Here is a 25,899-nt window from a genome sequence, read left to right on the forward strand (position 1 = left end):
AGTTTGAAGTACCTGACACACCTTTTTACTCTAGTGAACATTCGCTAGAATCAGGAAAAGGTGGCTCATAAAATGGCATGCTGAAGTAATGTGGCTGTAAAACAAAGCAAACTTACTGCAGAAAATAAACCAGTGACAGATTTTGGTTAATCCAATCTGTGTTGAGTTTTTTATAATCTGAACATTTTTGAACTTCTGCGTCAGTACAGGCTGCCTTTTCTGCTGCAGACTTGAAACAAAAACCTGATGCATAAAATTTCATTGCCGACAAAGCAATTTGCTTCAGGAGAGCTACTTGGATAAATGGGACAAATTCCCATGACCAGAGATGACACGGCCTGGCAGACTGTTTTTAGAGAATAGGCTGAAAAAAATGAAAGTTCGTCAGTTGTTTCTGACTGGGTCATCTGAGCTAGTAGCCCTCTCTGCTGTTCATAATACACCTGGCTCCTTTTCTCATGCCCATTGACCCTTGGATTTTAATGAAGTAAAACATTTGGAGCATGCAGTGGTAGCTAGTACTGTCTTCCAAATGTATTATCCCCTCTCTGGATCTATGGCATTTAGAGCCAGAGCCCTGCTCTAAATTTAACTGTGTCTTGTTTCACTTTAACACCACAGCAGTATAAATCCTGTTCGGCATTTTGCTTGACGTTTACATTAGCTTCATAGCAGATTGGGAAAAGGGTATCCTTATTTTGATTAGCTAGATATGTCGTTGCCCAGGACACTGCTAAATCTAAACATTGCAATTTTAAATGAATGCTTTTTATCTACAGGAATCTCTCTCAGGTAAGTATGGTTATAACTTAAAACCAAAACAACAAAGTTTCCAGAACCTGCTTTGTTTTGCAGGATTGTGGCTGTTTTCAACTAATTCTGCTTTTGCAATGCAAGCAAATGCTCTGATAACAACAATCTCCACTATAAAAGTGTGATCTATTAACACGGCCATAATCTCAACCAGAACCTAAAACAAATGGCTGTTGGGGAAAGACCCGGAGACCTGTAAAAACATTTTGGGTCTAGTATAAACTTCATGACATTGTCTAAATTCACGATCCCAGTGGGCCCTTATTGTTTCATAGTCTAATGCTGTCTGCACTCAGAACTTGATACAGCCGGGATTAAATCTCAGCTCTTTCTGTGGCTTCAGCAAGTCACTTAGGTTAACATTTTTGTATTTAGATCCCTGAAATTAGGCATCTACATCTATATTCAGGCACTAATTAGAAGTGAACTGATCTTTCAGAAACAGGTTTGGCTCCCATTGTCATCAGGGAAGTTGGGGCTGCCATTCTCCCTGACAATCAGACCTGAAGTCCATAAGTATGAATTCAGGTGCCTAACTTTAGATGACGTGGGTGAGGTACTGTTGAACCGACTTCTGTGGGTGTGAGAAACAAGCTCTGAGCCACCCAGAGCTCTTCTTCGCGTTTTGGAACGGTACCTAGTGCCACAGCTAAATGCAAGGTGAATCAGAGTGCTTAGTATAACACACATTTCAAAGGACCAGGGTGAAGTGGCCTATGCACACCCCTCTAGTCAGGGAGGTGGGGAGATTAAAAAATGTGATGTCACTTATAGTGGGATTCACAGAAACCATCCTCAAGTCCCTCATACAGAACCAGCTTCCTCCAGCGTACAGCTGACTTCCTTCAGAAACTGCAACTTGAATCCCCTTCCCCGAGGAAGCCATCCTTACCACCATGGATGTCCCTTCCCTGTGCCCTAGCATCCCTCTCCAGGGGTGGCATTGCACTCCGCCTTGGATTTTTGTAAGATAAGGGACAACTCTTGAATACCCATTCCAGATACATTGCCGAACTCGTCCATTTCGTCCTCACCTTCAAGGCGTTTACATTCAGCAACAAACACCATGTTGAAACTGTGGGAACAGCCATTGTTACTAGGATGGATCCACAATATGTCAACTCTTTGTTGGGGCCACCTTGGAGAAGAGTTTCTGGACAAATGCACCGTGAAGCCAATGATATACCTGAGATGCATCAGTGACGACCTGTACTCCTTCATCGATTTCCGCCACATCTTTGAGGACCGCCACCCATTAAACTCTCACTGGGTCACTGCCACACTAGCTCAACTTCCTGTGTGCCACAATCCGCTCCAACAATGGAACCCTACAGAGAACTCTACACAACAGACCCAAAGATCAGCACACTTTCTTTCCCAGGTCCAGTAACCGCCCCAAGTGCAGCAAGAGATCTGTTAGCTATGGCCCGGCACTTGGATACCACAGACTGTGTGCTGAGGAGAAAGGCTGGGATAACACACTTAAAACCATTTTTGCGTGACAGGGACTCTCCATCAGAGAAGCAGGTCGCATCATGGAATGGGCCATTTAAATACCCGGAGAGAACTTGCTTCAATACAGAAATAAAGCACCTCTGACCACGCATCTCTAGTTATCACCTACTACCCCATCCTGGAACCCATATGGGTAGCATGCAAAATTTACCACCCATGCTCCATGAAAAACCCCTCTTCTGGCCTTCAGAAAACACCCTCTCCAACCCCTGCCATCTGCAAGGTTGCTATCAGAAGCAAGCTCTCCGCAGACCAGGACACATCATCTCCAAGCAGCACTTAACACCCGCTGTCCTGATTTTAGAGGCTTTATCTTATATAGGCAACCTATTCCTCCCCATGCCCTCCCTTACAGGATCCCCAGGGTTCAGCCTGGAACTGTGGGGCCACTGTGCTTCCTTACCTCCCCAGCTTCTCACAGTGCTGTGCCAGTGACAGTCAGCAAACCCCTAGAGGTGCTGCCTCTCAGCCATCAGCATGCGGTGCCCCATACTAGCTTTACCTTGTGTGACGGCTTCTTGAGTCGTTCATGACTCATGCAGAGAGACGCACCAGCCAGTCCCCCCCGAACTCGGCCTGGCACCTCCATCCCCACCCTCTTATGCTGCTCAAGACTCTGTTGGGCAGGGCAAGCTCACAAATTAGTTTGCCACTTCTTCAAAGGAAAGTGGAGACACACACCAGCCTTCGTTAGGTGAGCTGAGATTCCCCAAGCGCTTCAACCAAAACACAAAGGCTTGGGTAAAGTCTGAAACACAAAGGCCGATTTTAAGTGAAGCTAAACTGCAAACATGGAGCTCCGAATTGGTTGCCTAAGAAATAAAAAAACACATTCTTAATCTCAGTTCGGACTTCCGTGCGCACAGCGAGATTTGAATCAGTGTCTCGCCCTAACAGACACTGCAGGCTGTTCACAGTTCCTGCTCCCCAGAATGAACTCCTTTCCAGCCTGGAGCCAGTGTGCCTGGGTCAAAGGTTTTGGCTTCCAGATGCTCTTCCAGTTGTTGAGATGGGGGGTAGGAAAGGAACGCGGGCAAGTAATGATGTCACTGTCCCTCTTTTATATAAAAAGTCTCAGAGCAGGGAGCTTTAAAACCGGTGAGTGGTCCTGGGGCGGCTTCGAGGCTAACCAAAATATGAATAGTGTCATAAGCTTTGGTGGGCAAAGCCCACTTCCTTTGCTAGAACGCTCTTCTGTGAGGTGGCTTAGGCAGCCCTCATGGTGTACATGCTTCCTCTGAGAAACCTTTGGGAGAGCGGATTAGTCTCAATGGACCACCAGCGCCGATCTGGCCAGTGATTGCTTCTCCTTTGCCTCTGCTGAAAGACCTGTGGTGGGCATTTCCCGACCTCACACTGTATTTCAGGAACTTAAGGAGCTATGCTTCATAACATCGCATGCAGATCAGTACGGTATTATGGGTCAGCAAACCAAGACTTTTCAAATGATACCTCACATGGCATACTTTGTACAGAGCATGCGGTAATCGTGTTACAGTGGTGAATACAGGGGCTCTGGCGTGCCACCCCCTCCATCCTATCTGGTCACCCTAGCAGCACCTAAAATCATGGACTGAATAAGCACACTGGATTTCTGGCTTTGTACAACAATCCATTTAATCAAACTTCCTTCCCAGCTTATTTTTTTTCTTTTCCCCTAAAGAAGAGTCACTTCACTTTGAATGGTCCCTTGAAATACCTGTTAACTGCTTATATTACACAATCCATCTCACCTTGGATTTTGCTAGGACACTTCCCAGACCTGCAAAAGAGTCCTATGTAAGCTTAAAAACTTGTCAGAAGCTGGTCCCTCCCCCGGTCTCTGAGATACCCCAAGGGTTGTAATGAAGTTTTATGTAACTTCAGATGAGCATTTGTCATGATATGGGGGTGAGTTTCTGTACCTTAGTTTGCTCATCCATAAAACGTAACTAATATTCATTGCACAGGCATGCAGATGATTAATGAATTAATGTGTGTAGTAAAGTTCTAAGAGGATGCCAAGTGCTAAAGAAATGCTTATTATTAGGGTTTAATACTCTTCAGTCATCATGCTGCTACATAATAGATGATTTCACAGTGAATCCTAACGTTAAGTAAAGCAATAATGAACTATACCAGAGATTTTAAAGATCGTAAATAATCACCAAAAGGATTACCACTACAGTTTGTCCTTCCTAATCTCCTCCAAAGGAATTGCAAACCAGAGGGAAATCATTCGCCATTATTAAGAGTGGAAAAATTGGCCTGAGATGGAGATGATACAGAAGATGGATAGTAAGATGAAATTCAGTAAAAACAAGTGCAAGGGAGTACGCTTGGGAAGGAAAGAGCCATCCCTCAACTTCACAGCGGCGGATAATTAGTACTGCTGAAAGGGATCTCGGCGTTACAGAGGGTCGCAGTTGGAATATTAGTCAACCATGAGATGCAGTTGTGAAGATTAGTATCATTCTGAGATGTATGAAGGGGAGAAATATCGTATGCAAGGCAGGAGACAGACAGTTGTGGTGCCCGCTACTTACCTGCCTCATTCGTCCCTTGTTTTTGTATCCGCTTATTTTACTTGGCTTTAAACCTTGATTTTTATTTTAGTTCTCTTCCTTAGTGCCAGTTTTCCATTTTCTTTGTGCTCTCCCCAGGCCCTGTTGTTTGCCAGGGCTAGGGCTCCCCCAGCGGTGGTTTATTCTTTGTCGGACTATGCTCCAAACCCCAGGCTTCAACCCCTGTCAGACTTGCCATGGCTCTTTCTCCGTCAGCAACAGGCATTCCAGCTGCCTTGGAGAATCCCAAGACCACCCCAGGTTTAGAATCCGATCTTGCAAGCTGAGTAAGGTAGACGAACGCACCTTTCTGTGGGGAGAGCTCTGAGACCTTGTTAACTCATGCAGTAGCTCCAGGAAGCAGCAGGCAAGGGCCAGCATCGGAGGCTTTCAAACACTGCAAGCGGAAGAGATCCCAGTCTTTTGATTGGCACTCGAAGCACTGAGAGAGATCTCCCTAAAGAATCAGGGTCAAGGAGACGTCACGTCCCGCTCTGGATATCACAGGGGCTCCTGCTCCTTTTGGCATTGAAGGTTTCAGCACTGCCGAAGAGATCTGCCCCACTCCCTGTGAAGAGAAGCCTGTTGGCAAACAGCCCTGCTCAGCACCCTGCTCTGTACTTCGGAGCCCTCCAGATATAGGCATTCAAAGAAACCACCGACCCTGACTTCGGCCCCTCGGGGGTTCACAGGCAAAGGGAGTGTGCAGGCCCATGCAGCACAGTCTCCAGTGGAGGAGTACTACTCTAGGCCACCAGTGCCGACTTTGTTCTTTCCCCCCAGGACCGCTGCATGGCAGAAGAAGCAGATTCCACTCTCCTTGGCGGTGTAGAGAGGACACGTGTGTCCGCACCTGAGGCACTGTCCAGTACCGACCAAGCTGGCCAGCTGTACCGACTTGTACGCCGTTTCCCCCCTCATCTGCCAGAACCTAGCCGACCCCCAGAACAGACTCTGCTGCCAGTACCAGCTTCCCCATTGGTCTCGGAGAATGACACGTCCTCTGAACTGGACAGCTCTGTCCAAGATTCAACCACCCTTCCTTCCTGTCCTCCATCTCCTGCCGTGTACCCTGCGAAGAGACTCTGGGATCTAGCCATCACCCTCCCTGCCAACCTGGGCAGGAGCACCCTTGCAGTCCAGCTCACTTTCCACATGCCCTGCCACACTGGACTCTCCACAGCAACCGATATTACCAGGCGCCTTCACATAGAAGACGTGCCAAAAGGAGTAGGTGGCTGAGCTCAGAGAGCTTCTTGCACAGATGCACCACCTCCACAGGAAGGCTTTGTGGACCACCGAGAGTGAAGCGTCCATGAAGGAAGCTCCCTCTTCAGACAAATCCTCGTCAACTCCTGGAGAAGCTGCCTTGCTCCTTTATCCATTCTACACAGCTGACTTCACAGTGTTTCAATACTTGATGAAGAGGGTGGGCGAGACTTTACAGCTCCCCTATAGGAGGTGCAGGAAACCGACATTCCCTGATGGCTATCTTTCATGCTGCACCACAAGGGAAGGTAGCACTGGTCTGTTGTCACCAGCCCCATAACATCTGGCAGGCACTTGCCACCATTTGGCCTTGGTGGCCTTTGTTCTTACCCACCGCTGACTCTGAAGCAGTCACCTGCTGAGATCTGCTCCTCAGGAGCGTTACAATGTAGGATAGCAAAATGATCATGCCCTGCTATCAAACAATGATCCCACCATCCACTCATGTTCTTCCAGTTCATTGACCATCTGCCACAGGACCACAGGGACCAGTCTGAAGCCTTTACAAATGACTGTCCATGGTTCCACTCGCCTCTGTCAGTCGGTAATAGCTGTCTTCCTCTACTTGGGCAGCTTCTTCTTTGAGGTCAGGTCAGACACCATCATGTGGCTAGCTCTGTTTCTTTCCCTGGGTCTTCACCTCTGTGCAGAGAAGTCCAACCTAATACCTGTTCATGGAATCTTAGAGATGGAAGAGACCTCAGGAGGTCAAGTCCAGCCCCCTGCCCAAAGCAGGACCAATCCCAACTACATCAACCCAGCCAGGGCTTTGTCAAGCCGAGACTTAAACAGCTCTAGGGATGGAGATTCCACCATCTCCCTAGGGAACCCATCCCAGTGCTTCCCCACCCTCCTAGGGAAATGATAGACATCATATAGACTTAATCAGGGCCATGCTGGACTCAGTAACCAGTAGGGAATAGATACCCACAGACACGTGCAACACATGTCCCGCCTCATTTTCATGATAAAATAGAGCTCTCTGACCACAGAGAACTTTTGCTTGGATCTTATGGTAGCCTACACGTGTATGACGCTTCTTGCAAGATTCTACTCCCGATAGCTTCAAGCCCATCTCAGAATCCTTTGCGCACCAAATAAACATAGCCTGTCCAAGGGAGCCTTGACACACTCCATTGATGGAAGGACCCACAAAGAGTATGCATTGGGAGGCCCTTCTCACATCTACCTACCACTAAGACTGTCACGGACATCCCCATGTTAGGATGTGGAGTGCACCTGCAGAAGTTTACAGCATAGGACAAGTAGACCCCCAAGAATTGTTGCTCCATGTTAGAGTCTTCAAGCTACTGGTAACCTACAGTGCGTGCCATCACATCCTAGCTAAGGTCAAGGGTCACTCCCTGGTATACCACAGGACCACATTGTAGTACACCAGCTGCCAGGATGGCCCAAAATCATCTTCTAGATTAAGAAGAGTGATCAAGAACTACGGTAGCCTTCAGTACTAGAGTGATGGATACTATAACATAACCTGTATTTGATGAAGACTAGTCCTGGTGATGTATAATCATTATGCTTATTGGTACCTCCCTCCCCAATAAATAAATAAAAACAGCTAGCAGTTATGACTGTGAACCCACAGGTTAGAGTTGTGTTGCTGATGATCTGGCTTCTACATTTAGGCTTTTTACATCATGGCTTGGCTGAGACACGCCTGGGATAGGCTATGTTAGCTACCATCAGCAGATATACACGTCCCCCTGTAAGATCCATTGTACATTTGACATAGTAGATTAATTAGAAAAAAAATGTGCAAAGGGATCGAGTTGTGTTCTGTAGTGATGACTAGCGGGGTTTCTGTTACTGTCATGTTTTGCTATTTGGTAATCTATAATGTGTATGTAAGTGTCATCTTTGAGCAGGATGTTCATTATGATTCATCTACTTTTGTGTATACGGGGCACGGTTTTACTTGGAGGTTCCGGTGCTCAGTATTCAGCTGCTGCATGTGATTAGAAAAGCGTAAACCCCTCTTGCCTTGTCATTTTTACAGGGAAGAAAACTATCTGAGGATAGCAATGCACATTTAATTCTTTTGTCTGGTTTTGCACTAATCTTTACTGTTTTCTTTTTCTTTCTCCTCTTTGCTTTCTGCCTATCTCTGTCTCTCTTGCTGCCTTTCTCTCTCGCTGTGGGTATTGCTCAGAATATTTAGACCTTCAGTCAGAGGGTATGTATAATTGTGACATTTTCAGGGTTCCAAACATCCACCTGACAAGTATTCTCTCCTTTTATTAAGCTGCTTCCTTCTGATTTCCAAGCCCTTGATGCTGGATTGGGAACAAGCTACAAAGTTATTGAACTGGCAAATGCCACTAGAAAACTCACTCTTCCACCGTCAGTGAAACGTGGGTGCAGACGCAGTTTATTGACGTTGTGTAGAGTCCTGTGTGAAAAATACATGCAGAGGCAACACGCCAGTTAAAGAACCTTTTAAAATAATTACAACATTTGAATAGTTGTCATGTAGCTCAGTGTGTTCTTGAGCTTCCTCCATTCCACCTGTTCATGAGCTCTTTCTGCAAGTAGGAATAGGTTTGAATCGTTTTATAAGTGAGGAGTTGGTTTCTGGGCAAGTAGCCTTAGCAGTGAAACCTTGTAAACTGGCCTTTGTTCATGCCCTCGGTTCTCTCTTGGGGGAGGGGAGAGGAGGGCAGTGCTGTTGTAATGTCTCAGTGTTTGAGATTTTAATGAATTAACTCCACAAAACGCTTGTTATGAAGTAGTCTCCATTAAAAAACCTAAATTACGTTTGTCAAATCGCCATACATTTTGAGATGTATTCTCTTTCCTTTTTTGTTAAGCACATTTTTACTCATTTTCAAAAATTCATCAGTTCACACTGGGCCTTCTGGTTATTTAGTGCAAGTTATCAAGGCTCTGCTGTAATTATTTCCTTGTTAGGTAGGGATTAAAAGAAAGCCCCAGTATAAAATAAGCAATATTCCGATAATTATGTCTGTTTGAAAGAAGAATTAAATCACTGTAGAAAATAATTTAAACTGTCGTAATACCAAGAAGCATAGTGAAGTCACCCAGGGAGCTGCCGTTCTAACATACTGTCGTACTCGGCATAGAAAATGCAGCCTGGCATTACAGCCATCTGAGATTCAGGTGGTTTTAAAAGTTGTTGTAAAATGAGTGGTATTTAAAAATATTTTGGACCACTTAAATGCTCGTTTTAATAATTTTCTAATTAATATTACCCCATTACACACCTTTGACAGTTTCCTGTCGTTCTTGAGACTTCGAAGACTGAGCGGCATTTCCTTTGTCTCAAACTTGTGCGGTCAGGCTAGACTTCCTGGCAGGAAGTGTCAGTGAAATTGAAATCCTTGTTCGGAGAGATGCCAGCACTACCCAGAATTGAGATATTTTACCTGTTAAAAATGAACGTGAGATCTTAAAAACTAATGTTACTTCATTACTGAGGGACTAGAATTAAGCATATGAGCCAGGAAAGCCTCAGTGGTGTTAACTCAGCCGTGTTTCACGTATTGTATATTTATGGTATATGATTAACTACATAAACAGTAATACGATTGACACTGAACACGTAAAGTAGCAATATTGAATTCTGCATATGTGCAGTGGGTGTCAATTTTTTGTGGGAAATGACTTCTGAATACCCATGTTCTAACTGATTAAATTTTCAACTTCACCATGATTATCAACATCCGCTTTTGGATTGTATTTCCCTATTATGCAAAGGACGTAAAAAGTGTTTCACTGCTGAGTTCCCTTACATGATTAACTTAGTTGGCTCTTTTAAAGCTGAGATGCACTAAGAAGTGGCAGGTATTTTGTTGTGTATGCTCAGTAGCATTTTTTTTAATTATCCACATTTATACCTTTCCTTGGTGACAACTAAAATGTTGCCAGTTGGCAGCCTGTAGTGTTAGGTATTTTCAGGTTAGGTACTGTTTTCTTTAATGTTTTGAAAAGTGGTCAAATCGGTTTAGATCTGGTGTCTCCCCCTTCCAGAAAAATTGAATTCTGAGTTGAGGCAAAGCATGGAAATTTCAGCCCCAAAGGATTTTTTTAATGAGACCAAAAAAAAAAAAGCGCCATTAGAATGGGGGCCAGAATTTAGTTTGAAACAGTAATGTTTGCTATCTTTGAAAACTATTTTTTTCTGATCTTTATTATGATCATTTTAGTAAATGTCTTAGGTACACTGGCTGTGTAGCATAAGTAAGCACTGTGATAGTTTTCTTAAGTCTGAAGTGAAAGGAGCTGATGCCAGCAAATTGCACATTTTGGGTACATTAAGGGCAGCTCCTGCAGAATCAGAAAGACCCTTCTTTTGTGTCCAGTGACAGCTTCATGCTAGGGTGAAACTGTTTAGCTAACATGTCAGCAGCAATGAAAACCTTAAATTCCTTCTTCTGAAATAGCTCTGAAATAACAGCTGGAAATGATTGTTCCCATTGCTTTGGGCATGAACTCTGAGGTGAAAGCTGGCATTTTCTGCTCTGCATGAAGGATCCAGAAAGAAATGTGTCGTTGATGGCACTTGTACAGTATAACCAAACAGTTGGTTCCAGGGTATCTCACAATTTTCTTTTTGCTGCTGTTGAGCAAGGAATTTGGTGTAGCATCCACTCACATGCAGCAGAGAAAATAACCCTCCAGTTCCCCAGACTGAATGGAGTTATATTGTCACAGTGGATGTTTTGAGCTCTCCCGTGTTGGGATACATTTTTCTTTTCTGTGCCTGCTGATTTTTCATCCTGCATGACCTGTGGACTTCTCATTTCCCCCCCAAGAAAGCATGAAAAAATAAGCACATGAATCAGTTGTCTTGCTAGCCTTTAGTTACGCCATTCTCATGGCAGGTTTGCTGGAATGTGCTACGTAGATTATTCAGAATCTAAGCATGCTGTGTAATGTATCTCCGTTAGATACATTGGTTAAATATCTATTTACATGTATTTAAAAAGCCAAACACCAATAAAGGCATGGTGACCAAGCTGCAGTGTCACATATTCACTGTAAAAATGGATGTTTTGTAATCAAATTTGGAAGCTTAGTGCAATTAATTATCATAGGCTGAATCTCCTATGCTGGTGGTGTATCTGTTGGCTTTCACAACATAAAATGGCGGGTATAATTCTGGAACAATACATTGAGGCCCGCCCCCCCGTGTTCGGTGACTTTGTGTGATTACTACCCAGCAGATGGTTTCAGCAGCCTGTTGAGACGCATGTCATTTAGCATGACTGCCGTTGCATCGGCTTTTGGCTTCATCTTCGGCCGACTCTTGTAGGATTCGGCTTTACAGAGCTTGTTTCTGGGCTCAGCATGAGGCTTGTATTGTTTAGGTATGCTGTTTGCACTAGCTTTGTGTATCCATCTGTGGTCTCACCACCCCTCCTAGTCTGTCTTTACTATGTTTTGATGTCTATGGTACTTAATTGTTTACCAAAGAGAGACTAGAGGTTAACTAAAGTGTGTCCCGGGAGCCACAATAGCAAGTGTCAGAGGTGGGTAGAACTGGACTCTAAGGTTACTTTATTTATGTTCCTGAAATATTTTAAGACCTAGGGTCATTGACCATTTGAGATGGGCTTCTTTGCAGATCCTTGATAATGCGGTACATTGTATCCATGTGCTCATCGTCATGAGAAGCTACGTTAAGTGCTGTGCCGTGTGGACTCTCTCTGCCTGATAGCATGAAAGCAGTTCCATCTGGCACGTGTGCATGCCCAACGCAGCCATGGGAATTACTTTGATTGTGCTAGCCTTTGTGGTCCTCACTAATGAGTCAGTGGAAGGATGGGAGGGGCAAGGCAGTTTGATTGCAGTGTGCCAGTGATCTTCCTGGCGGTTAGATTTAATTGTAGAGTTTAGGTAGTTGAACTAGTTGGCAGGGAGGAATAAAAAACAAAGATACAGCAGCGCTAAAATAGTTTACAGGAATCCGAGGAAAGATGTTTCGGAAATAAGAAGATAAAATAAAAGATAAATATTTCCCATGCACAGAAGCAACATGGTTCAGAAAAGGGAAACTAAAATGATTAGAGGTTTGGAACGGGTCCCATATGAAGAGAGGCTAAAGCTACTGGGACTTTTCAGTTTAGAAAAGAGGAGACTGAAGTGGGATATGATAGAGGTCTATAAAATCATGAGTGGTGTGGAGAGGGTGAATAAAGAAAAGTTATTTATTAGTTCCCATAACAGAAGAACTAGAGGACACCAAATGAAATTAATGGGTAGCAGGTTTAAAACTAATAAAAGAAAGTTCTTCTTCACACAGTGTGTAGTCAACCTGTGGAACTCCTTGCCAGAGGAGGCTGTGAAGGCTAGGACTATAACAGAGTTTAAAGAGAAGCTAGATAATTTCATGGAGGTTAGGTTCATAAAAGGCGATTAGTCAGGAGGATAGACATGGTGTCCCTGGCCTCTGTTTGTCAGAGGCTGGAGAAGGATGGCATGAGACAAATCACTTGATCATTGTCTTCGGTCCATCCTCTTTGGGGTACCTGGTGCTGGCCACTGTCGGCAGACAGGCTACTGGGCTAGATGGACCTTTGGTCTGACCCAGTACGGCTGTTCATATGGTAAAGCTGCCACATGGAGCTGGCTTTCGTTAGCTAGACAGCTTACTGCTGCATTTTTAACAATGTCATTTTCATTACAGGATGCTTGTATGAGCCCTACAGTAACTGTAGAGTGAGAACTTACCTTTTGTTCATATCTGAGGAAGCAATATTTTTAGAGCGTGCAGTTATATTATCAGGTTGAAGAAGTCACCTACTGGCAGGAATGCTGTACTAGAGAAAAGACTGCTACGTTTCTGGTTCCAAACCGTATGGACAAGCATAGTCTCCTAGGGCAGGCAGAGACCTCGGGAGGTCACCGAATGTGACCCCTGCCTGAAGCAGGACCAACCCCAACTCAATCATCCCAGCCAGGGCTTTGTCAAGCCGGGACTTAAAATCACTCTGTAAGATGTATAATATGCCTTATATAGGTACAGACACTAAAAGATGAGAACTCAGTACAAGGTGTGCACTAGCTCTTCCCCTGAGAAACAAGCTTAGGGAAGTTCCTTGGCCTGCCTTATGCAGGAGCTTGGACTAGGTAGTCATAGCATTCCCTGGGGGCCTTGGGATCTTGTTTGAAATTGTGCACCAGAGAGAGCCAACCGGGCTGAGAGTAGAGGCAGTTACTCACGCAGCTTCCTGCATGGCAAATCTCTGCCAGCAAGGGGAGAAAGACGTGTTTTCCAGCATGAGAGCTTCCTAGAAAACAGCCCCAAGGCAATGAGGAGCCAATGTGCATTTTCTCAGACTTTTCACAAAAAGTAATCAGGGCCCTTGTCTTAAAAATGTATTTAAACCTGCTTGTAACCGGGGTGAGCTCCAAAACATGGCGTCGCTGGCCTAGCCTTGGCGTTTGCAGTGACGGCTTGCCATTGGGGCTAATTCCAAGTGTAGACGGGGCTTATTTTTAAATTGTTTTAGCCTATAACTTCAGTTTTTTAGGTAGCTACCATCCTGGAAACAGGGAGTTTAGGAGCCTAACATGAGGCATGCTAGTTATAAGATGTTAGGCTTCATTTCTGTAATAAATAAATAAAAGGATAGGGACTTTATTGTATTGAAAGTGTGTTAAGATCCCGAGAGGAAATGTGCAAAGTAAGTGCCAGTTATTTATTTTTTCACATATAACAACGCATGTCTCGTTGGAATTAGCCCCAATGGCAAGCCGTCACTGCAAACGCCAAGGCGAGGCCAGGAATGCCATGATTTGGAGCTCACCCTGATTACAGGCAGGTTTAAATACATTTTCAAGACATGCGTTGTTATATGTGAAAACATATGTTCTCTTAGATGTGATCTTTGCTGGAAATTGGTAAACCTAAACATGTGCTTTTCACAAGCTAAGAGGTGCCGTGCCTCCATCAATCTATTTATCTGCCTCTTTGAAACCTCAAGCAGTGGTGCTTTGAAAGCTGCCCAAGTTTAACGTCCACGAGGCACCTAACACATGATGACAGCTTTGTGAAGTTCTCTTGCAAGTAATTCCTCTTTCTCTGGAGAGATGGTGATTTTGACAACATGAGTATTTATTTGTAGAGTGGCAAAAAAGTGGTGGGTGCTGTTCAGAATGTAGAGGAGAGATATAGCTACGTTTACCCGAAGCAGCTTACAATCTAAGGGCTTCTCTTCACTACACGGTGGATTGATGCTGCTGTGATCAGTCCACCGGTGGTCGATTTATCGTGACTGCTTCGGTGGCTAACTCAAGCCACTGCCTGTGTTACAGCATCCATGTTGCTACTTTAGCATGTTAATTCATGCGGAGCAAAGACATGTCTGTCTGCTCGTGCTGGAAATCACACTTCCCGTCTGCAGTGTAGACAGACCCACAGAGTTCCCCATCATAGCAAGGTGGCGAGTGTCCTCCAGTGCCCTGTAACTTGGTGTCAGTGGGAAGGAGGCTTTCAAATTAGGGATGTAAGGGAGCAGTGGACTACCCGAGAAGCCTGTGCTCCCTGGGTAATCGAATCGATTACTCGCATTCCCCCTGATCCCCTCAGCACTGTCTCCGCGGTGCTGCCTGTTCCCCCATCCCTCGAACCTCACTGGGAGCTCCCACACACATGGGCTGCTGCTGGCTGGGCAGGCAGCCCAACCCAGTCCCAGCTTGTGCCAGGTGCAGGTCCAAACCCCGCTGCGGCTCTGAAATTTAAAAGGCAGTAGCTGGGACTGAGCTGGGCTTGCCTATCGACTAATCGAGTAGTTGATACAATTTCTATCGACTACTCGATTAGTTAAATAGCCGCCTCTTAACATCCCTATTTTGAATTCCAGTGATCCAGTTGGTAGTAACCACACAGGAGCTCTGGCAGGGATGCGGTGTTTGTGCAGATTAGGCACGGTATTTTCCAGACCATCATAACCCTTGGCGAGCGGTTTGGATTGCCAGGAACCAGTGTCCCCAAAGCTGGTCTGTTACAGACGGACAATTAGGCCGTAATGTTTTACATCAAGAGGCAGGAGGGGAGGATGCGCTTCCTTGTGTTAAAAAGCCTTGCAGGTGTGGAAATGGACAGCATTAACTGGCTGCTTAACCTTTGGGAAGGAGGACACGCTCGTCAACCATGTTGAGCCTGTTGGTAGAGGACTCACTTGAGTGGTCTTAGCTCAGGAGGCAGGCCACTAGATACTTAGAGCAGATACAAAATTTGTATCCGCAGGAAAGAGCTATGGATATCTGCATCCTCATCTGCAGATTCCTATGGACTTAAAGCAGACAGCCGCACATCTGCAGGGTTCTAGATACAAAATTTGTACACGCATCCGTATCCGCAGAAATGATGTGCGGAGCTGCGCGCTCACACCCGCGGATGCGAATTCCCACCGGTGTAAAGTGGATGTTTGCGCATTTGCAGGGCTCTGTAGATATTTCCGGAGTGGGAAATATCAGAAATCTGCTGAAGCGCCCTGTGACCCACAACCACAGAAGAGACTGCCCTGGGAACAGACAGCATGAAGAGAGGCCATCACAGTCTGCTGCTCAGACACATCTCTTCCTCTGCCTCGGCCCTACGCATTCTCATCCGAGAGACGCGTTACACGCGCCTGCGTTTCCATACAGATCATCTTCTTACACCTGTATGGGATTTGAGTGGTCAGCGTCATTACTGGGAGTGTCTGACCCTGTCTGGTGAGGCTGAGCCACCCTAATTAGTGATCCCTTGCCCTGTCAGTAGGGAGGTGAGAGTGTAACCGTATACACGGTTACATGCAGGCTCCTGGTTTCCATTTTGCTGTCTCCCGTGGCTCCCCAGGAACCGGTATGTGTGGGGAGCCGGCTTAAAAGCTGGCTCCCCATGCATGCTGGCTCTGCAGTACTGCCTGCCCTCCCACGTGTAACTGCACTGGTTACACGGTTAACTAAACCCATTTTAATGTTCCTAATTGGCAGCGTGGCTGCTGGGAGTTTAGAAATAGAAGACTGGTGTTGGCGGCAGCATCTCAGGCCTTCCGAGTTGCTCAGAAGGTCGCCGCTTGTAAGGCTGCTGGCATGCTGAGACCCCATGCTGACCGGAACCTCCCCGTTGTTTTCCTGTGCTCTCATCCTTATGTCCAGCCGTTGTCTCTTGTCTTTACTAAGATGGGAAGTTCTTTGGGGCTGGGAGCTTCTGTCCCGTGCTTCTGTAGTGCCTGTCACAGTGGGGTCTTGGCCCATAAATAGGGCTCCTGGGTGCTTTGCTAGCACAAATAACAAGTAGTAGCAGCTGTGAGCATCTGAGCCATCACATGCGAATTCCCTTCACATTTTGTACTTCCTGTACTGGCTTAAAGTAGCTTATACACGTCTGTTTTTACCAATGGCAAGAAAGCAGCAGAGACAGTGAATTGTCCAAGCCACAGAGCAAAGTCTATTCTGAGTGTTGCTGCACTTTCGCTGTTTCCCAAAGAAGCACATGTAAGTGATGGCTGGCTGCCTCTCCCCTGGTAGCAACCTGGCAGCAGTATGCTTTTGTCACACCCAAACCCATTGGGAATGAAGCAAGTTTTTATTCTGGCAGCAGGGTCTGCAGTGTGGTCACACCTTGTATGCCAGCATGGTATGTTCCCAAAGCACCATAACTTAGATTTATCCTTTAGGCCAGAGTTGCGTTCTTGTCTGTCCATGTCAGAGTTGTGGACTCTAGTTAGGAGCAGCCAAACTTTCTTAACTCTGAGCAAACTCGCTTTATGTTCAGGCTCTCTCTATTTTAAACAGCTCTTGACTGTTTTCAGAAGTATTTTATCTCACTATGTTAAAGTACAAAAACCGTACAGCATGTTATAGAAGGGCCTTATTTCTCCACTCAGAAAAGTGTTTTTAGTGTCAGTGTCCAAGAGTAGATTTACTTGGCCAGCAGCTTTCCTGCCTGCTGCAGGTTTTTTCATTTTGTTATATTGTATTTGGTTTTATAAACACATCTTTGGACGTGCTAATCTCCACGTAGGGAGATCTGTTCCCTTAGGTATCCTTGGAGGGGTTAGAATTACTTACCTATAATTGTGGTCTGAAATGACCAACCATAAGAGATCACCCCTTGTCCACCGTCCTCCTGATAGAGCTCCAGGTTCTGAACTACTTTAAAAATGCACTTGGGAGTGACTTCCCTTGCCAGCTGTAGGTGAGAGCAGAGGAGTGTCCTTATGACCATGGGAAATATGCTCTGCTAGAACCAAGAGTTTCCGAACTCTGAGCTTGGGGATTTCTAGCACAGCCCCAAGAATAGTGTTGGATAATCTCTAACCGCTATCATAGCTGAGTAATTTTCTTTCATCCAGCAGTGAATTTGGCCTGTTGCTCTGTGAGGTTCTCATTTGAATGCATCTCATTTGAGGGGTCCCTTCTGTTGATGACTTAGCAGGCTGTCAGTATTTGTTCTCCATTCTCCATCACGGGACAACATGCTATTAGTAGCGTTTGCATTAGGAGAGTACTAACACGTCTTCCTTCCAGGCAATGAGAATGGATGGCAACTTGTGGGCTCGTTTCTGTGGCATTGAGTGGACGTGTCCTCCGTGGGAATCAGTGGTTTTATGTGTTTTCAGTGTCCTGATTTTAGCCTCCAGGATAAGTAGAATGCTTCTAATTCCAGTTTGATTTTACTGTCCATTTGAATTCATTCATGCCATGACTGCATCTAGTGGGAATGGTGTGTTCTGTTAGACGAGGAGGAGAATCCATGTTTCTCCATTGGGATGTAGCAGCCCCTCAGTCGCCAGTTTGACTTGAGCTTGAGTTCTCCTCACGCAGCGACGCCGACTGCCTGGTTATTGACAAGCTGACCATCACCGACATGGGGACGGCCAAGGCACCCAAACCACTGAACAGCGTGTCCCAGCATTCTGAGGAGCGCCAGCACACTGCCGCCGGCGGTGCAGCTACCACGGAAAGCACAACAAAAGACAGGTGAGTGGGTGAAGTTCTCTAGCCGCCTGCTGTCAAACTGAAAAAGTTTAATTTATTCCGTACCGAGCCGTTGAATCTGTGGATGTAGCTTAGCACTAGCGTGCATGCAGGCCGATCTGACCATTGCCTCCCATGCTTTGAGATTGGGGTGCCTCTGACTTCTAGGGAGGGACTTGTTCAGATGATCAGCCCTGGGAGATTCGTGGGCCTAGAAATGTTCTCGAGAGCTCTGAGGGAGAACTGTGTTCCATGGCGGTACAACCTGTAGCACGTCCTTTGCTCAGAAGTCCTCACTTCACACTGACAATGTATTGTCCAGTTTCTCATCTTCCCTCATGGAGAAGACTGGCACGAGGCAGCTGCCTGTGTATCAGAGGGGTAGCCATGCTAGTCTGAACAACGAGGAGTCCTGTGGCACCTTATAGACTAACAGATTTATTGGAGCGTGAGCTTTTGTGGGCAGAGACCCACTTTCTTCAGATGTATCTGACAAAGTGGGACTTTGCCCACCAAAGCTTGTTCCAGTAAATCTGTTAGTCTATAAGGTGCCACAGGACTTCTCCTTGTTTAGCTGCCTTTGGTCGCCTTGACTCTTAGCAGTCTGGATACAGATTTGGCCACTGCACCGCGATTTCGTTAGGTCGCGTGAGTTGATGTTGCGCCCACAAGGAGGGAAGACCAGCTCTGCGTGCTGACGGCGCTAGATGTATTTGACACCTGCAGTACGGTTAATCGAGAGGTGACGCCCTGCAGGAGCAGATGGGGCTGCTCCTATTCCTGAAGATCTATCAAGTCTGCCGTGCCATTGGTGGCGTTCCGTCACCTCTCCTGGCTAGCACGTGCGCAAGGCTTTTAGCAGGCGTAGTGAGGGGAATGAGGAGCAGCTACATGTGTCCGGCTCTACGCATTCGGTGCCCCAGCCAGTGTCTAGGTGAGATTGGGGTTGGCTGAGTCTCTGCCCAGACAAGACCGGGCGCACGATGATCGTGGGTAGGGGAATCAGTCGAAGGAGGGGGCACAGGAAATATCAGCCCCATTGACAGAAGCAGTCCAGCCAGCATGAAGTAATATTGCTCGTGCCTTACGGGTGATTTTCGACCCTCTCCCCCCTGCTGTTTGATGCATGACAAGAAAAAACCCAGTTTCCAAGCAAGTCTAGTCTGTTTGCGCAGCCGGCAGCCACACGCACCGTGCAAGGCGAGCACTCTGAGTGCAGACCTGGGAGCCAGGCGCAGGTGGCTCCTAAGCCTGGCTTTGACGTTTATTCTCTCTTTGGCCTTAGACAAGTCATTTCGCATCTTTACTGCACATGTGAACTGGGGCGTGTACGCTCCCCCTCCAAAAGGCCCTCTTTGGGTGGGGGAGGGGTAAATGCGTGTGGGGCTCCAAAGAAATCCCGTGCCCTCCAAGTGCTGCGTTGCTGATGCTGTTGGCTAGGCAACGTGCTGGAAGGAAGCCTTCCAGTGTGTCCGGGTGAATGCCCAGATCGTTGCAGAGTTGACAGATGTGTGGCTGGCACAGCTGGATAGGCCCTTCCTCCTTGCGGTAATCCTGTTTGTTTTTCTTGCAGGAAAGAGGAGGTCTTGCCATGTGCTGAAGCCACATTAAATGGTCCTGCTTGATGAAGCAAGTGCAATGGGACATGTCTGACCCAGGCCAGGATGTACCTGGTGATGCAATTTGTCAGTTTTTTTTTTTATTTTAATTTTATTTTTTAATAAATGCTGCATTGATGAGAGAGCTGGCATTGAGGACCAGACACGCGATTTCAGCACCAACAATCTGTTCCGGAAGACACTCGTATTGTCTAAATGTAGCATTGATCAGTTAGTCATCACAGGAGTGACTCGGTCCTACCCAAGGAAGCCTTCTGCCTACTTTGAGTACCTTGTCCCCCTCCCTCTTCCCTGGGTTTTGTTTTCTCTTTGGGGTTCAGTCCAGTTTTCGTAGTGTTACTGCACACAGTATTCAGCTTCTCTTCGGAAAGGTAGCAGGTCTAGCGCCGGGACTTGGACGGTGCACAGTAAGTCCTGCAGTCGTGTGACCAAAGTTCCCGATGGAGCTGCCTTTGGGCAGCGTTTGCACCGCTTTTGTATAGCAATAAAGCCTTATCAGAAACATTTCATAGGAGGTAAAGATAAAGCAAACACTTTAAATGGGCTAAGGCTGGGAGGGCTGGAGATTTTGGGGGGGCGGGAGGAGGTGAGGGGGAAGAGCAAAGTTTTTGTAGCACTGAACTGTCTTGAGCAGTGGGCTGGCTCTGCCTTCCTGTGAGTTGCACCGTGCTCTGTGTCCGGGGCGTGACCACAGGATCTTGGAACCTTTAGCAACTGCTTATTTCCGTCCGAGCCATCCAAACTCAGCCCTCTGGATGTCGTCCTGCGTTGGTCTGGCGAGCGTGCCAAGAAGGTGGAATCCCGCTGATTGGACACGCACCCCCGGAACGCTGCCACGCCGGGACAGGAGCTGACTTGGCACAAACAGGTTATCAGGTGCTTGCTGGCTTTTTGGAGACTGGTGTATTTTCAAATCGATCTGGGAATCGTTTTGTTCTGTTTTTAAAGTTTTTAATGGATGCAGGAACAGCAACACTTTTGCACTTTGTACCTAGTGATAGCATTGGAGAATGATGTGGGCCCAGCACAGGACTCCTGCTGTTACATCCTGTGTAGGCGGCTGTGGCAGGGCTGGGGAGGCACACTGCTCCCAGGAACTGAGAGGTAGAACAGTGCAGAGAGAAGGACGACGCCCAGAACTGCCCTGGAGCGAGGTCACGTAAGATACTTGACCCTGGAACAGAGGAGCCTCTGCATAAACATGGAGGGCCCAGCCAGTGCTGGCGTCCGTGAGCTTGTTCTCAGCCTAGATCGTATGGGTGTAGAAGATGGGCCACTTTTAGCACCAGGCTCAGGCCCATAACAGCAGACTGCCATAAGCAGGACTCGGTCTTTACTCCTGTAGGCCTTAGACACGGAGCTGGGCTTGCTGTTGTGTGTAAGTTGTGTGCCGAAACCCGCCTGTCACCTTTGATATACCGCTTCTTTCCCTAGTCCAAGATATAAGCTGGAAAATCATTCACTCTGGAATAAAAGCACGAGGCTTGGCACATGTGCAGCCCAATGGCTTATTTTCTGCTGTATTCTCACCTGGGCAAATGGAAGGCTTTCACCTTGTGAGTATGAAAAACAACCCTGACACAGATCTGGTCTGAGCAAAAGCACCCCAAGCCACACTGCGTGTGGTTAAAAATATTGTAAAATGCATAATGTGGAGGTACCTTATGCTGCACATTCAATGTTCTTTCAAATCTATTTGTATAAAACGTGAAGAATAAAATGTTCCCCCTGCCCCCTCAGAACAGACCGACTTGGTGTCCCTGTCTGACAGTGAGGTGCCCGCGGCGCAAAGCTTTCATTCATGTGCCCGGAGAGGCGCGCTTTGCTTCGGTCTTAGCTTAGACTGAGGGTCGCCTTTGAGTATCACGGATGAAGTCCAAAAATCAGGAAGCAAAATGAGGTTCCACTCGGGAGCCCTGTGAACTTGCATGTTGCTGTTGCAGCACTTTCTTGCGGCTGGGTTTCCTCTCGGCTGCAGTTGTTTGGTAAGCAGATGCCCTCTGCCTCCGTCGTGCAGGAGGCTTTCGCTCCCCCCTTCGCGCCATGGCAAAGAGCGAATGGAAAGGTACATCATGCTGGGAGGGACGCCCAGGCTGGTCAGGCCAGTTCTGCCTCCCGGCCAGGATTTTCAAACGCAGTGCCATGAGGAGGGATTTTGGTCGCAGAGCCAAATTGTTAGAGAATTGATCGATGTATCACCATCAGGTCTTGTTAAGATCCCTTAAGTTGGGCACTGAGAACTTAATTATGTCAAAGCAGAAATGTTATTCACCCAATCCAGCACACCTGCAGCTGATCCCAGCAGTTACTTGAAATCCATGGCTTGCTTTCTCAGCCCCGTTAAGTACTTGGTGAGGCCAATAGCTTGTCCCCAATCTCTTCCCAATGGCAGTTCTTGACCTCCAGGGGCTGCATTTCTAGCTGGAATCGTTCTGTGCAGGGTATCTTTGCGAGGAAATGAGGAAATACCCCAAACAGACAGAATGCGTCTTTTTCCTAGCGTGCTGCAATTTCAGCCACTACCAGTAGGGAGAGTTGCATGACATCTGCAGTGTGTTAGGAGCAGATTTTAAACTTTTATGTTTCATGTTCATTCACTTTGAGAGTTGACTTCATGACTTCAGGTGAAAGCTTTAATTTAAAAAACAAAATCCTGTAAGCAGCTCTAACTGGCCTAGAATATGATAGGCGTGAGCCCCAATCTTCACTGCACAGTTTGGATTTTGAAGGGCTCTTTATCAGGAAAAAACCAGTAGTGAACTTGGTCTCTTGTGCCTTAATTAGGCGATCTAGGCAGCTCATAAATAAACTTACAGAAATGCCCAGGAGTTCCTGCTTTTAAGACAGTGAATGATTCTTCCATATTCTGGGGTTTAGGTTCCGAATTATACCTCACTGGCTCCACAGCATTGTGCTTCCTATCAGCCAGTGGACTGAGATGGAAAGTAGCTTTTGTATATTGTCACCTGTAGAGCACAGACTCTGTCAGGCAGTGGGTGGTGTATTTGCCTGACCCGAAAGATTTTTTTTTGTAAACTACGCACAAAGCTCCGGCTGCCTGGATCTAGAACTCCCTGCTCTCTCGAGTCACGTACAGGTCATGTGACATGCAAGTTTTTCCTTTTGGTCCTCCTTGCTCTATGGACTGTCTTCTGAGCCAAGTCAGGCAACAGTCGGGTGTGGCAGCCTAGCCCGGTGATGGCTGTACTGCGGTCAGATTCCCTTTCAATGTTGCTTACTTTGAAGGGTTCACGCAGTAACAGAGCTAACCCTTTCATAGGCCGTGCTACGCCTTGTGCAATCTCCCAGTTGCAACTAAAATGTTTCCATTGTTTACGATGGCAGATTGAGACTTACTTTGAGCATTGGAGGTGTAGCTCTTCAGACATAGGCTGTACATCTTGGTCCTTACCAATGGGTAAGCGCTGTATCCTGGAGAGGAATTGTTGCACGAGGTTGGAAGCAAGGCACGCTCTCTACCAAAGATGGATTTACTTAACACCCAGCTGTATCTTTGAAAAATAATTGTAGATTTGGGGCAAGATACCTGATCAGAAAGCAATGAATGCTGAACAGAAAATATATTCAGCTATCTTCTTCCCTATCTATATGCAGTATTTAAATCTGATCATATCTATATGGTATGTATAATTTGTTTAATTTTGAGTGTGTGTGTGTGTGTGTGTGTGTGTGTGTGTGTGTGTGTATACACACACACACACATACACACACATGAATGTGTGTATATAAATTGCATAACACAGATTTCTATATATAGATATATGTATGTTTATATACACACAGAATGGGAAATGGTATGAAACTTGGTGAATGGAGACTTGATGCACAAAGAACTTGATTTACCTATGTGTGTACAGGTACATATAAAGCCCCACAACATCCACAGCCATATTTGTTGGTTAAGACAGAGGCTGATAGAGCATAGTTTGTGGTGGGAAAATCTGTCTTAAATATTCTAGTTAAATAATTTTTATCCAGCAGGGCATTGAAATAAATGGAATACAAAAGTGCATTGGCTGCAAAATGACTGATTTGTATCATTGCTCCTGTAGAAAACTTTATCTGCCAGTGAGCTTTTGTCCTGAAAGAGGCGGAGGAGTTGGTCACACACTTTATAGAGAAATGCGTGCCAATCAGCTGTCATTCAAATGTTCTTATGTTGTAATGACATCTCGCCATAAGCTGATAGGACTGTGAAATAATCCTTCATCCTTTCAGGCAACATAATACAGTCTTTGGACTTTTGGTGAGTCCGGTGATGCCAGTTGATCATTATCAAGTATTCACAACCACTCTGTTGAAAACCACGGTACTGCATTTGAAAAAAAAATTCAGGCTATCCCATGGTAAAGATGTGTCAGACGGAGCTGGTTTGGGGGGATGGTAACTGCAAACTCAGGTTGTTAGACTCTCTTATCGTGCTTTCGTTAGATCTGTGTATCTGAATTCTCTTTCGTGTTGTCCTGTTCAGGGTTTGGAGAATGGAGGGAGTGCTGCTATCAGAGACATTCTTATAGACTGAGTGGAACTCGGAATTGCTCTCTCAGGTGTCAATTGCCCTATTGCAAATGTAGAGGTACGGTTCATTTCAAAATTGTACCACCCTAAAAACAAAGGATACGTGGACCAATGACGTTTGGTTTGCAGCCATCTGGAAAGCACATGAAAAGTTGGTGAAATTATTCTGACTTGTCTGATCATCCGATTGCTGGCAGCCGTCTCAGCCCAAATGTTTGGGACACACGTGTAGTTTGCAGGTTGGGGAGAGGAAAAGGAGAGCAGAGGCCTAAAGTTGAGATTACAAAAGTGGCACTCCAGTTTGCCTCCATTATCTGCGGGTGTCTAAAAATGAGGGTTCACCAAGATGACCAGCCAGTTGTAGCTGGAAGCATCATGTAGTTTATTCAAGTTGTACCCGCCCATGGGCTGGTCACTAAAGGCTACTCTAGAATGGTTTTCCTGTGCTCCCTTTAGTTCCCCTGGGCAAAAGCCTTTTGATTTTCCTTCTGTCTTTTTAGTAGTTGGCGCCTTTGTTGCTTCTCAGTACTCCAGTCAGATGCGGATTTCGGGATCCAGAGCCCTCGGCAGGAATATTGCAGGTTTTGCTTCCCTTCCTCAGACGGTGCAAGTTTTCCTGCATTTTTAAGTCCCCTCCCATTGTACTTGTAATTATGTCTCCATTGTTCAGGGTGATGAGTCGCTCGTACTGCAGACCTAATCCTGGTTCCATGAGAGCATCCCCATTTCCCTCGCGTGTCCAACATGCTGAGCAGAGAAACCACTGCAGCAGCTCTGCTGGTCTTGCGAAGCATCAGTGCTGATAAAAGAGGGTGCTGAAGGGAAGTGGAGGGAGTGCAGGTCTCCATTGCTTTGTGGATTCTTCCAGCCAGACCTGCCACTCATGGTGTCCCATGAGACTTGTGGAGTTCTTCTTGTGTCTGTTTAATTTTACAAAAAAATACAGCAGATCGTCTTGTAATTTTTAACCATTGTTCCAAAGAATAGGGTTCCTTCTCTTGTCGATCTTCCCATAACAGCGACCTCACTCTGGGCTGCCGAATCAGCTGGTTTAATTTCCGGCTGTTGAGACTGAGTCTGGCTGTGATTTTTTTTTAAGAAGTGTCTATAAAGCAAAATAAAACCAGGCATTCACAATGGTTGGTTGCTTTCTGTGTACCCCAGCATCAGTTCCCTGTGAAATCCAAATGGAACACTTCACTGATGTTCTGAAGCACCTTTTTTTTTTTTTTTGGTTAGAGGCTTTCACAAGACAAGCAAACTGTACAGATTTATTCTTTCATCAGGACCAGCTTTAAAACAAAGTATTTTGGATGGGTTCTCTCCCCAAAGTGAAAGTTAATTTCTTAAGTTAGGTTCCCCTTTTATCGGGGAGCAGGGCTCTTACTTGGGAATGGCAAGGCTGCTACCTCGGGTCTCACGTTTGTTTGCGAGGGTACAGGACATGCATTTTTCCCATGGTGCTGTGCAGTGCCACCTGTACCTTAGTAGTGTTTGAGTATGTATAGATGTGAGAGGCTACATTTTCTTGTAACAGGTGGACAATTATCACTCTCTTGGGGGGGGAATAGTGTGGTTTTCTGAACAAATAGCATAGAGCGGGGGGTCTGCAACCTATGGCTCTTTTGTCATTCCCAAAATACATGCAA

At 46.1% G+C, this 25,899-nt stretch overlaps 1 protein-coding gene across 3 annotated transcripts in view; it reads left to right on the forward strand.

The window, feature by feature from the left end:
* Window positions 1–25,344, forward strand: part of PPP6R2 (protein phosphatase 6 regulatory subunit 2) — a 142,687-nt gene extending 117,343 nt beyond the window's left edge. For 2 of the 3 annotated variants that reach the window (XM_075924308.1, XM_075924320.1), the window contains 3 exons: window positions 8,311–8,334; window positions 17,940–18,095; window positions 19,666–25,344. In XM_075924308.1, the coding sequence (XP_075780423.1) occupies window positions 8,311–8,334; window positions 17,940–18,095; window positions 19,666–19,717 (232 nt within the window). In that variant the 3' untranslated portion in view covers window positions 19,718–25,344. The remainder of the gene's footprint in view (window positions 1–8,310; window positions 8,335–17,939; window positions 18,096–19,665) is intronic. The other variant, XM_075924312.1, reaches the window with a different exon arrangement.
* The last annotated feature ends 555 nt before the right edge of the window (window positions 25,345–25,899 follow it).

The sequence above is a fragment of the Pelodiscus sinensis genome, chromosome 1, assembly GCF_049634645.1.
Source record: "Pelodiscus sinensis isolate JC-2024 chromosome 1, ASM4963464v1, whole genome shotgun sequence".
In the NCBI taxonomy this organism is placed as follows: Eukaryota; Metazoa; Chordata; order Testudines; family Trionychidae; genus Pelodiscus; species Pelodiscus sinensis.